The sequence below is a fragment of the Ruditapes philippinarum genome, unplaced genomic scaffold (genome assembly GCF_026571515.1).
Source record: "Ruditapes philippinarum isolate M1 unplaced genomic scaffold, ASM2657151v2 ctg1226_1_1_1_1, whole genome shotgun sequence".
In the NCBI taxonomy this organism is placed as follows: Eukaryota; Metazoa; Mollusca; class Bivalvia; order Venerida; family Veneridae; genus Ruditapes; species Ruditapes philippinarum.
This window is the reverse complement of record NW_026851932.1, coordinates 282,479-296,296: the sequence shown is the minus strand read 5'-3', so window position 1 is coordinate 296,296 and position 13,818 is coordinate 282,479. Positions and strand designations below refer to the sequence as shown.

Sequence of the window (13,818 nt, the reverse complement as noted above, 5' to 3'; positions counted from 1 at the left end):
TAAGTTAGCATACTAACTAGAATAGGTTATAGCTTGTTTTATGTTCATTTATTCCAGTCCATTTAACATGTAGACTGAATGGATAATGTTTTGAAACATGATATAGTGGATTATGTTACCAATCTTCACAGTGTGTTTTTACAATGTATATTGCACAATATAATTAAAGATTTAAAACATTCAGATTTGCCTGATCAACACTTTTGAGGCCAACTTGCCAGGAAACCTACATTCCTAATAAAATATTCATTGAATCTATCAATATACGCTTTTCATGTTTTGCTATGAACTTTCTCTGCTGGCTATAGTTGTCTTAATGGGTTTTGATATAGGAAAATCCCATTAAGCTCGCACCTCCATCCCACTTCAAAAAAAAGATATTATTTTTTATCAGAGACTTTATATAAAGGTCCATGTTTTGATTAGATCTTACAATTTTTGGTGTCCTGCTACAGTTTCCAGGCAGTTATTTCACTGGCTCTAAAGCTGATCTATATTTTGCTCTTTTTATGCATTTTGTGATCTAGTACAATACATTTTGGTACTTACTTCAAATTCACTCTGATGGGAATAGACCTAAGCCTCATGATTACTTACTTCAAATTCACTCTGATGGGCATAGACCTAAGCATCATGATTACTTACTTCAAATTCACTCTGATGGGAATAGACCTAAGCCTAATGATTTTTTTTTTTTTGGGGGGGGGGGGGGGTGGTCGCAAAAATGTGCTGCAAGTCCAATTGTTTTGGGTTTTTTTTAACTGCATGATTTGAAAGAAAATTTCTATTGGTAAGTCTGTTATATAAGGTGAAAAATCACTGTCAGCATTACTTTCTTCTAATATGCTCTTAATCCATTACTTTCAATAATATTATAAACACATGTTGGGCCTATTTAGAGAAGAAAAAAATCATTTTTTAGGCTTTATGTGTCTTTAAGAGAGCTGATATGTAGGTAGGTTGACATAGGTACTTAAGTCATTAACTATTGTGACCAGTTTTCAAAAGTCATAAAAAAGAATAAGTGACACTAAGGAAAATACTCCTAACTTAAATTATTTATCTAGATGGTTATATACATGTATATGTTTATGTAATATGTAAGACAGAAAACTACTTGATTATTTTCGTTATGGGAGTTTCGAAAGCCGCAGATGATAATATGACTTCAATACATTATTTTCAGCTCCTCTGAGCACAAAGAGCTCAAATGTGAGGTATTTTGACCAACGCAGAGGTTGTTGATCGCCATTATTTATTAAGTTACAATACATGTATAATGCAATGTTGGTCGAAACTAACTGTTAGGGACATACAACGTTTGTTTGTTTTAAATATGACCCAGTGTGCATTTAAGGTACGGCAGTAGAGCTATTTACCAGCATCATTTTGAAAATATTAATAAGGGCAACGTATCTTTTACTTATGAGCATCAATAACTTTTCTTCGATGAGATATTGAAAATATCTGAGTTATGATACTGTTTAAAACTGAGTGAGATAAATAAATACAAGGAACGCATAACGGATCAAGAATTTCATGACGTCACGAATAACGTCAAATAAATGAGCTTGCGTCATTTGGCACCAATAATGATAGTATACGATGGAAAAAAAATGTATTGAGTAAAAATGTTTTTGAAGAGAGATAATGTCCAAATTCACTGAGGATAATTATCCTCAAAGTAATTATTGTTAAAATGTGTGTCACTGAGAGTATTTCAAAGATAAGTCTGTTCCTAAAGTTATTCTGTGCAACAACTTACAATAATGCTTCCAAAAACTGTTCAATAGGCCAGATTTATGAAATGTAGGTAACTTAGATTAAAACATGTCCGTCGCCTGATTACCCCCAGACTTTAGATATACTTATATAAGACAGTCGTTCAGATCTTATTCTATTTTATTGGCATTAATTTGGCCATTGTTACAATTTATTACTACACCAGACAATACGATGCAGTATAATATATTATAGTGTTACAATCTATATCGTGACCACATGATATTCTGTAATGATATGACATTTAAGGTTTTGTGTTAAAAAATGTAATAAAAAAATCGCTGGCATTGCAGACGACTTTTAGAGGTCACGTGACCAGCCGCTGAATGGGCCAGACGTGCTTAAACTCGCGGCAACATGTTTTACAGTCCTCTTGGAGTATCTGTTAGCACAGAAGTTTAGAGTAAAAGTAAGAAGCCCAAGTCACAAGCGTTTCTTAAACCCAATGATGAGAAAGTCAAGTCTTTTACCCATTTAAAACTTGAATGTGTGTGTGCGAGCACGTAGCTCAAAGACTATAGAGTATACCCGGAGCCTGTGGATTCTAGCATCTCTGGCAAAAGCACTCTTTGAAAAATGAAAAAATATACTGTACTGTACGAGTTTAAAAAGCTTCTTGTCAATTTAGTTTGGTTTCGTCATTTCTGTCTTGGGCGACAATAATCTTAAGGTTTTTTTTAAATGTTTAGATGTAGAGATGTAGAAAATCTTAAAAAAGGAAAGAATAGAGAAATCTCTGTTGGTCGAAATAAAAGTACATTTGCACTTTTCAAGGGAAATGTAATAGACATTAGGTCAAAAGCCGACTTGACGCAGGTCTGATATCAATCTAAAACTATTTTCCTTCATGTTTATTTATCTATTTATTTATTTTATTGCAAACGATTTAAAAGAGACCTATTAAGAGGGCTTTCATACATTCGTCATACATTCTATATCTGATTTAAATTGCTAAGATATTTCATAACTTTATTGAAAATTAAGCAATAAATCGACATAAAAACTGTAATCGATCTTGTGATAGGGATATCCGGGTAGCGGATTAGATTTGTTCAATCTGACGCACAAAAGAGCTGAAGTATCAATATTTACGTGTTATTTTGATCGTGTTAATTACAACCAAATTGCCATACAATGCCGGAATTTGTCCGTGCACGCAGAACCGGTGCATCAATTAGGAGCTAATCACGAAATATGTTCGTGCATGGTCAAAATGAATAAATACACATGTAAATAAACAAGGGTGGAAAACGTGCATGTTTTAATATTTAATGTAAGCGGCTTACTACAACTTGTATTCAATACTGTTTTATTCATTAGCTCGACTATACGAAGTATATGGAGAGCTGTCCTACTCGCCCCGGCGTCGGCGTCGGCGTCCGCGTCCAGATTTTAGATTAAAGTTTTGGTGCAGTAAAATATTTTTCACTATAACTTTGTCATTTCTTAAGGTATCAACTTCAAACTTCAAATATATGTTCCTTATCATCAACCACATCTTATGTGACAAGGTTCATAACTCTAGCACCAATATTTACAGATTTATCTCCCCTTGAACTTAGAATTTTCCTTAAAAAATACTATTTCTTACTGTTTCTTCTTTATTTCTTAAGGGATCAACCTCATACTTTAAATATATTTACCTTATCATCATCCCCATCTTATGTGACAAGGTTCATAACTCTAGGACCAATATTTTCAGATTTATCTCCCCTTGAACTTAGAATTTTCCTCAAAAAATGCTATTTCTTACTGTTTCTTCTTTATTTCTTAAGGGATCAACCTCATACTTCAAATATATTTACGTTATCATCATCCCCATCTTATGTGACAAGGTTCATAACTCTAGCACCAATATTTTGAGATTTTTCTCCCTTTGAACTTAGAATTTTCCATAAAAAATATTATTTTTTACTGTTACTTATTTATTTCTAAAGGGATCAACTTCATACTTCAAATATATATTACGTAATCATCATCCACATCTTATGTGACAAGGTTTCATAACTCTAGCACCAATATTGCAAGAATTATCTCCCCATAAACTTAGATTTTTTTACTAGACAATAATTTAATTTTTTTTTAAATTTTATTATTTTTAAAAGGTAATTACTAAAACTTCAAAAATACTTTTCCTTTTCAAATTAATTTATGTGGACAATGGTCTGATATCTCTAAAAATATTTCATTTTATCTTCTTTTATTTATTTTTTCCTTTAAAAATATTAACTTTCTACATTTTAATTTATATCTATTTAAATTCTAAATATATTATATTTATTATTCATTACACATAATGTTGTCTTGTGAAGAAGGTAGCGGATTAATCTCTAGCAAAAATGACTATTTATACGATTATTTTGATCTTGGAATTAAAATGCTTAAAAATGCCGAATTTGTCCTACCAGAACTATCAATAGGACTAATCACAATATTGTTCTGTCTGGTAAAATGAATAATACCTCGTTACTGAACGTGCATTTTATATTTAATTAGCGGCTTGCTTCCTTACAGTCTTGTTATTATTATTATTATTATTATTATTATTATTAATTTATGTTCTTTGAATTTGGTTAAGCAGCCAACAGTACAGTTTATGTTTTCGACTGCATGCATAAGTCGCTAGTATGTTATGATAATGACATAGACTGGATGAATTGATATACGCCATACGCATGCACGTGCAAATTAACGCCTGCGTCTCAGTGCACGTGCTAGTCACTAGTAAAAGAGTGACCATGATGGTCACTACATTCTTAATACAACACTTGAAGTGTTTAGTTTTATTCAAAAAGGTGATTCAACTACATATTTAACGATATAAATTTTCTCCAATTTTTTGATCGACTTATGCATTATCATTGTTCGACTTAAACCTCTCACTAAATCATATGTAAACTTTGAAAAGGAATTATACCACGGAAAACCAGTCAACTTATAACCTTTTAAAATATTTTTCTACCAAATATAGAGTTTGACTCACTTATCACTGGGCCATTTATACCCAAGTGTGCAAAATCACTTAAATCAATATGACCGAAAGAGATTTAATTGATATTCCGGAGATTATTTAAATTCAATAAAATCGATTCAACGTCTTAAGATATTTTCTCCGGATTAACAAGTTTCATTTGTCTATGCCGCTAGCTAAGGTAGGTATGGATCTCGACTACTGGCGGATACCTTCACCAACTGTCAAGACTTTCTCATTTTTAACTAAAATAATATATGTATTTTACTTATTTGTTTATTTATTTTTGATTATTTTTTTCTTGCCGCGAGTCTAGATTAAAGCTTTGTACATACTCAATACATGTATACTTATTTCACTGGGCTTAATGTAAGTCCTTGCTTATTTTAATTGTCATTAAAAGATTTATCGAAATTGCGGTAACTGTCAGTCACGTGACCATGATGTTTTTCATATTTACGTCATCATTTATTCCTGACAGAACTTGTTCGAGTATTTCCCACTTTACCTTTATCAAGTTATCATTTACACAAAAATAATTTGTTCTAAATATGCGAACTGTATGTACTTTTAGAAAAACGTAAGAAGTCATTGGGTTTTGAGTATTTTCGAAACCAAAAGAAGAAAATCACCAAATTAACGCTCAACATGCAGTCCAATATAGAAAATGTATTGTATACTACAGAGTCCAATATGGGGTTATATTGGACGGTCACGCGGCACAACTCGATTGATTGAAAATAATTGAAAAAGAAATATCACCAGTACTTACTTACTTATTATATCACAAACATTTGGTTTTCTTTGAAAAAAAGATGTGTGCACAATCTCTTTTATTTATTTTTTTTAGGGGAGGGGAGAGGGATACCTTATAAAAACCTTTTTGTGCTTCATCATCATCATCATGCTTAAAATTTAGAGAAATAAAAAAATTAAACAATCAGAGATTATATATAGATAAAGCTGAGCTAATTCTTTATCTACATTTTTCGTGGACCTTTATAGCATTTTACACCGGGCAAGTTATATTAAGTTCAACCACTCCATGTTATTTACTTATCACCAGTTCGATTTGTATGTAAAGTGTTTGAAAGGTATTAAGATTGGTTCATTCCTTTTATAAATTCATATACTCGCAAATGGTGTTTATTGCATTTGAAAGTTTAAACACATAAATAATGACATCTAAGGTATTTAGTACGGTACGTTTTTTTTTATTGATATACTGTCACGAGTAACATGAATGTATTAAACCTTGTGCAGATACGTGGGCGAATCCATTTAGACCATTATTTTCTTCAAGAAATCTTCATCTTGTTTAAGATTAAGTTTATAATCACCAAAATGCTATAGTCATTTTCTTTTCGCAAGGGCGGTAACAGATTCTACCCACGTGACCACTGCAGACGACACGGTCTGCAGCAAACTACATACAGTTGTATTTTTGAAAATAATGACAACAGGTTTTGTCCAGATAGAAAGATGGGCAAGTCTGTTTATAAAATTCAGCATTTTAATGGTCAAATATAATACACATGATGTAATGCGTAAAATTTAGATAGTTTTTGATTTTTTCTTCTTCTGAAAATGACGGGAAATTTTGGGCAGCAATGCCTTCAATCGAAGCATGGCCTCTGAATATTTCATCGATCTTGCCTCAAAGGTACATATCAATAAATAAAGAAACTAACGTGGCTTAATTATGTATAAACCTGCCTTGTTCCCTTCAAGCAATTCTGCACGAGTTTTGCGCGCGGTGTTTCCTGCATTCTGTCCTGGCTGAAACGGCCCGAGAGAAACCAAATACAACAGATATTTGAGGAACAAAACCAACACAGTTTTCTTTTCAAAAATACTTTTATTTTCACATTTTTTTTAATTATTATTTATTTTCAATATAGTGTAAACACTTGCAACCGGTGTAGGCACACTAGTGCTGGGAACAAGAAACAAATGATAATGAAGCTAATACTGAATGATACTGGGAACCAGCTTTTAATGCTCACAAGGGAAACAACTTATAGACAAGTCTTATAACTCCTGGTCAAAACTATCCTAAATTTAATCAACGATTAAACTGTTTATTCTACTTATTATAATATTGTTTACTACTAATGCTTTATACTTAAATTTTCCCCAGAATAATAAATAAACAATTCAAAAAGTTATCCCTTGCGAGTAAAGAAAATACAAATGAAAATTATTACTTGATATATTAATTTCAAATCTATATTTGCATGATAAATGTATAGCAAAGAAATTTTGAAATTCAAAAAATGGAATGAGTTCAAAGGATTAAATCTCAAGCAAAGGTTATAAAAATGCTTTTAAAACACAACAAAATAAAATATCTGATTTGACACCAATTCTACAAGGATTATTAATACTAAACTAAAACATGTCTACATAAAATTTAAAAACATGAAGTCACACGTCTTAATTTCATGTACACTTATAAAATAATATATTATAACTCGGACTACATATTTTATTATACTATTACACTATCATTTGGTTTATCAAATACAGAGAAAAGTATTAAATTATATTTTGCAGCAGTTTAAAACCATTACTATTATGGTAACCTTTTTCATTATAGAGACATATACATGTAAATGAAAAAAAAAATGTTCCTTTCAACACATTTTCTTTCTTTGATTGTGAAAAAAATGATCTCTTGGCAGTGTTAAGCTTTTGTTCTTTCTCCCCAAAAATGTTTTAAATGGTTTACTTGTTGTGTGCACAATTTTTCACATAGAAAGATATGGAAAACAGACCTAGCATGTTACATTATTATACCAAATATATATTGTTGAAAATAAATCAAACTAAATTTGATAACATAGGATAAAAATTCCTGTTATTTTTTAGGTGTTTGTCTCCTTTCTTACTACATGTAGTTTTATAAGTATAAAAATAGTGTATTGAGGTAGATTTGATCAGATATTGGTTTACAATGTATTTATCACATATACTTACTTATTGATCCATAAACTGTTTAAAGTATTGTAAACTTTCAGAAAATACCAAAACGATTTAATACTTAGATCTCAAACTTATAATACTGGTATATTACACTGTGTTGTAATTCCTTTAGAAAATATGCACCCTGTTTCTTTCTCAAACAATTATCAATCTTATTCAACCATGATTACAAGGACTGATGTTTGAAAAAAAAATGAAAAGAAATACTTGAACAACGATTAAAAAAATGATAAAACAAAATTTGTCAAACAATGAATTTCATGAACATATGCATATATTAATATATTTTCTCCCTATTCTTTTTTAAATAAATAAATACAAAATGTTAATATTTACATGATTTATATACAATGTGTGTATATATAAATATCTATATATATATACAAAATAAAATTCTGTAATTAATAACACTATTTACAGTATGTACATGCATAAATAGTAATATATGTATCACTGGACGGAATACATTAGGACGGAAATTGATAAGGATCGTGTCAATGTACATGACACCCTTTTTATATATATAAATTTGCACAATGCCCTGGAGAGACACCAGAATGAAACTTTCATTTAGCATAAACTCAAAAATGAAAGTGACAGTTGTGTTTCATAATAATTGTTTAAATAAAGCTTTTCATGTTTTTAATTGTTAAAAAAAAAAATTATTGGAATATGTTGTAAAAATTGATCTACTGTTGGCATTATTTCTTGAAAGAACTCATTGAAAAAGTTATGAGCAGTTGCAGATATAAATATACATGTTTATGTAAAATAAACAGACCACATTTCTTTCTTAACATACCTGTCAATTACAATTCCAAAAACATAGGTAAAATTCATTATGCAAAAATCTGTTAAGTTTCAAAATGGAACCTCTCTCTCAATGGTAGTACTTACACAGCACTTTTATTGTTATCACATTTTTTGGTATTTTCATACCATTTCTATCTACAACAAAATTATACAATAAACAAATTTGTTAACCAAAAACCTGCTTGAACCATTTGCCACCAGTTTAGCACCAGGTGAGGCTGCACGTTTGTGTAGTTCAACCAGGCTCTATACTGCTGGTAGGTCAATTTGAAATCCCTTTAAATGGACTGTTCCAAATTCAAATCTGGGCAAGTCTATTATTAAAATTCAGCAGGTAAAGTGTTAAGAAATGATCTCATAAACATGATCTCTAATGAACTCAACTGAATGCTTGTGATGTAAAATGAAACAAGTTTGATCAAACATGATTGAGCTATCAGGAAAAGAAACAATCGTAATAATAGCAGAAAACACTAACAAGAGTAACAACTTTTTTAAAAAAATCATGAAAACATCAAGTATATGACTGTTGATGCAAAAATCAAATAAATATACTGGTGTTTTCCATTATTTTACCCTATCATACTGTTAATTAATGTTCTAATTTCATCTAAAATATGCCTTTAAACTGAGAAATGAATTAAAGGTACTGGCAGTTCAGAGTAATGATTTATAGAGTATATATGGCTAAATGGCTAAAAAAAATGGTAGTTTTTGGCAGCATTCTACACTCACATCTCAAAAAATAATCTAAAGTTCATGTGAGAATATTTGACAATATTTTAGCTTATTTCTAAGGCAACTAATGGTTTCTTATTTAAATACGATATTGCATTTGTTTTATGCCCCACCAATCATATATGGGGACTAGGAATGTTTTCAATGTCAAATAAATTGTCAACATCAAAAGGTGTATCGAGATTAAGAGCCGATCTGTCAAACCACGGATGATCGTTTTCTTCATTTTCGTGCACAGGTGAAGGTGCAACTGGAGTATTAAGTCCGCTTCTCGTTTCGATATTTTCAATGTTTTGTAGGAGATTTCTGTGCTCTCCGGCATTAAAACTGTCTGCCCACCAGTTGGGTGCTTTAATTCCGGTGCCTATCACTTCTAAACTGAGAGAATCATGGGTGGTAAAGTCTAATGGTGATTGTGATGGTGAAAAATCATTTTCACCTAAAAGGTCATCTAAACCAAAGTCACTAACAGAGTTTGAGTCTGATGAAGGCGGGCTCATTGCCATGATTGGACTAGCGGAGTCATCATTTGTGTCTATTAAATCTTCAGTTTTAATTTTTACACCACCGATTTCAATATCTTGATTCAGAATTGAGGTCCAGTTGAAATCCCCTTTCAAATGACCTTCATCCTCAGTAGCACCAAAATGTAAAACACTATTTCCATAATCTAATCTGCGCATTTTTGCTGGCGGGCTTGAACCCATGTCTTCGTAACCATCATCCACTGGTTCACTTTTAATTCTCTTTAAGTTAATTGGAAGAGTTGTGGTAGGAGAGTTTGTGTTTGAGCCTGACTGCCCATCACGAGAGTTTCTACGTTTCTTGAACACACCATTTTCAATAAGGTCACTGTATTCGGGATTAATTCTCCAGAATCCTCCTTTTCCAGGCTCGTCTTTTCTGCGAGGGACTTTCTGGAAACATTTGTTTAGTGACAAATTATGTCTTATGGAGTTCTGAAAAGAAAAAATATCAGGCCTCTTATATATATTGTACATATAGTTTATAAACAAGTTTAAAATGATACCCTTTACAAAATATGAAATACTTTTTCTTCAAGAAAATAATGTATATCTATCAGATGGGATAAGTACATTTACAACTTCATTAAAGATACATGTGACTGAAAACAATTCAAGAACAGCAATCGAGATAAACTGCTTCTTCTGCAGCTATAAAGACTTGGCAACCACATTGATTTTCAATAAAGATTGTTGGAAAATGTGACAATCATTAGCACACCAAAGAGTTCTTCCAAGATAAAAAAAAACCAATACAATACTCTATACATCCAGTCCCCTTCAATACAAAGAACTTTCCAGGAAGTTGCCATTTAATTAACAATAAGGCAATAAATTAGAATTATTACTAAAAAACTGGAAATATGAACACTTAAATTTTCACAATTTCCAAGTTTGGTTAATTATTCTAATTCCATCATTCAATTAGTCAAGGAATTGATATTTAACTAACCTGCCAACTTGGATCTGCTAATCTGTAATACATGAAGTTATCTGTTATCCAGTTGTAAATTGATGACAAAGTTATTTTACTTTTCTTAGTCTCTTTCATAGCCATGCATATTAATGTTGCATATGAGTATGGTGGTTTCACATATGGGTTAGTTTTATAGTCTATGGAATCCCCACCAAGGGTTGTTGGTGTGAGAGGTGGAGTGTCTACTGGCGGAAATCTCATTTCAAACATTTTTGTTGGTGGAGGTCCACATGCAACATTTAATATTGAATTAGGATTCACTTTAATGTTTTTGTAATCTCCAAAGGTTGGTGGCCCTGGACTAGATGGTGGTGTTGGAGTGGTGATCTTTAGAATGTTCAGATTCTGGAGCCAGTTTAAGCTTGTCAGACTGTCATCAAGGTGTGTGCCTCCATTGCTACATGTGTCCATTGGGTATTTTGCCATCCAATTCTGACGTAGCCTTAAGGCTAAGTGGTCACGGGTTAGAGCTGGCATCCTTGGCTGATGTTGATGAAGAGAGTAAGCCTGTGGATACTTTGACCTGCCTATTTGGGGGTGTACTTTTAGCATTGATCAAGTCTGGAAAAAAAACATTGATTATATTTAATTATTAATATTAATTAATATTTCAAATTTATTTTATCTAAATACATTTTTCCATCAATTAGTTTTTCTTCATGTAAATTCAATTTCTGCAACACTGTAACCTCTAAAAATATAATTAATGTGTTTTTCTCCCTATAAATATGTATGTTTACAATGATTTAATTTTTCTCAATTATAAAGAAAAAACTAAAAAATAAGCAAGTTATATATCCATAGCCGAATTAAAAGCAATAAATTGTTTTTCAGATATAATCAAGAGATGTGTAGATCTACAATTTAACATTATACATGTATATTTACAGCATTTGAAAATGGAATACTGAAACCTAATTCAGACACATAATATATAGATCCAGCTATATATAACAAATAATTTTTACAAATAATTATTAAAAAAAAATTAAAACAGAAACATGCAAAATTCATCAAGTATAAAAATGTCAACACCAGATTCTTGTTTAAACTTGAAACTGATTAAAAAATTAAACCTTAAATTAAACTACATTGTAAAACAACGTTTTCAATTCTAAGACTATAAAACGCAAATATGTTATAAGTTTATTTCAAAGTAATATTATAGTATTAATACCTTAAGATTTTTTCCATCAAATATTTTTTCTATGTGTAAATTCCATTTATCTTTAAATATTCTGCAATACTGTGACCTCTACAGTACAAAGCTTAAACCCAGAATGAAATAAATTGTTTAACTCTTTTCCCGGGCAGAGCAGTTTCATGTACATACAGGTATAGTCCAATAGATATACCTATACATTGTGTACATGTCCTGTAATCTACTTATTATGCAGGTATATGGGTTTAGGCATGCAGTCAGAAAAGGCGTCAAAGATAATCCGAGGTTAACCATTGGTTGTTCGATTTTTATAGTCCAAAAATAGATTTCCACGTGTAAGATAATAACAACTGTCAAACAAGTTTGCAAGATCCATATGAACTTTTAAAAATGACGTTCAAAAAAAATTAATCGTTCTGATTAAAATTAAACAAGTAAAATAATATATGTAAAAGATACTTACTTTCTAGAATGATTCAACTGATTTTTAAATTTTAAAATTAAAATTCCGTTGTTGTTTTTTTTTATAAACGGCATCAAACTTCTTTCTTCTATTTTTTATCTCCCAATATAAATTAAATCCATCAAACTTTAAGAAAAATATTGTTTTCTTTGGAACTGTTCAAGAGAAATGAATTAATTTGCAATTGTTCTTTCAGAAAACTGAATGAATTATGGTGTAGCAACAATGTAAACAACTATAAATACAGTTTCCACAAAAGGCCAATCAGTTTGTTTGACACAGTTTGCTTTTTGAGAAACCTATTTCTATTGGCTGATTGGATCCCGGGTTATGCAGACGAATGAATTATCATTTGAAAGCATTTACTTGACATTGTTTTGACGGCTAACAGCAACGAGTAAACACCGACAGTAAATAATTGTGAATATTGACACAAATTTCTGTTGACATCTAAAATAGATAAATAAAAATAAATAAAAAATAACTAGGTCTTCAGTGTTTAACATTTATTTTCTTAACAACTTGAAATACATGTATTCTGAAGCTAATTGTGTAGTTTAATCACGGATTTATATTACATTGTAATATAAATCCGTGGTTTAATTTAATATTTTTAAGTTGCACAGAGGTAGATCTAGAAGATATTTCTTTTTGAAAGACCCTGTAATAAATAATCGCCGCATATTGTTTCTAAATTAAGAATTGTCAATAACTTATGTACAAAATTGTACTGCATTGGAGAATTAATTAAAGAAAATGCGCCATTAATTAGAAATGATCTATATAAAGTTATCGGAAATAATCAGATAGAAAATAATTATCAGTAATTGAATATACTATATAGTCTGTGCTTTAAATTTACGCAGTGCCTATGTTTTTTTCCTTTATGTCAACCTACCATAATGCTGTTCATTCAATGAAATTTTTATTTTTAAGTAATCAACTTTTATTTTATTTTGAATTTAATTTGTTCAACGTCGCACTGGTCAACACAGTAGGCCTACTCAGTAGAGGTGATATGGCGAAGGTGCCTATCACCATCCGTACCATATAGTTGGATAGCTATAGCTTCCTCACACGAAAGAATCCTGTTCCTATCGGGATTCAAACGTTGAGGGACAAGTGCTTTGTCTAAGTCAACTTAACTACTCGGCAATGGACGCCCCTAAAAAGACTGGATTGGTCGCTGACTATATTTTTCTGATTGTTATAGCTTCATAGCTCGAATTTAACCTAAAACTTTAAATTTTGGCATGTAAGGAAGCTATGAAGCTGGTGAAACTTATCCCTTGACCTATTGTAATTTTGCAATGACATTTACCCTCTTTTAAAACTGGAAGAATTAATTCAAAGAGATATTTCAATTTCAAAATAAAAACTTTCGGGTTCAGCAGATTAATGGTT

General features: G+C 30.9%; 1 protein-coding gene across 2 annotated transcripts; it reads right to left on the bottom strand.

The window, feature by feature from the left end:
- Nucleotides 1-6,591: 6,591 nt before the first annotated feature.
- LOC132743227 (forkhead box protein J1-B-like) lies at nucleotides 6,592-12,642 on the bottom strand. Of its 2 annotated transcripts, none has more exons than XM_060731767.1 (3): nucleotides 12,415-12,642; nucleotides 10,766-11,350; nucleotides 6,592-10,248 (listed from the first exon to the last, which is right to left on the bottom strand). In XM_060731767.1, exons 2-3 carry the CDS (start codon nucleotides 11,339-11,341, stop codon nucleotides 9,406-9,408), a joined length of 1,419 nt encoding a protein of 472 aa, XP_060587750.1. In that variant the 5' UTR covers nucleotides 11,342-11,350; nucleotides 12,415-12,642; the 3' UTR covers nucleotides 6,592-9,405. The 2 variants fall into 2 exon arrangements, with proteins under 2 accessions (XP_060587750.1, XP_060587742.1); XM_060731759.1 differs by lacking the exon at nucleotides 12,415-12,642 and adding an exon at nucleotides 11,967-12,131.
- Between the last annotated feature and the right edge of the window lie 1,176 nt (nucleotides 12,643-13,818).

Bases quoted from the DNA above. Each gene is read 5' to 3' on its own strand.
- LOC132743227 (XM_060731767.1), bottom strand. From the start codon at position 11,341: ATGCTAAAAGTACACCCCCAAATAGGCAGGTCAAAGTATCCACAGGCT. The intron at 10,249-10,765 runs GTTAGTTAAATA...TTTTCTTTTCAG, and splicing joins TAGCAGATCCAAGTTGGCAG to AACTCCATAAGACATAATTT.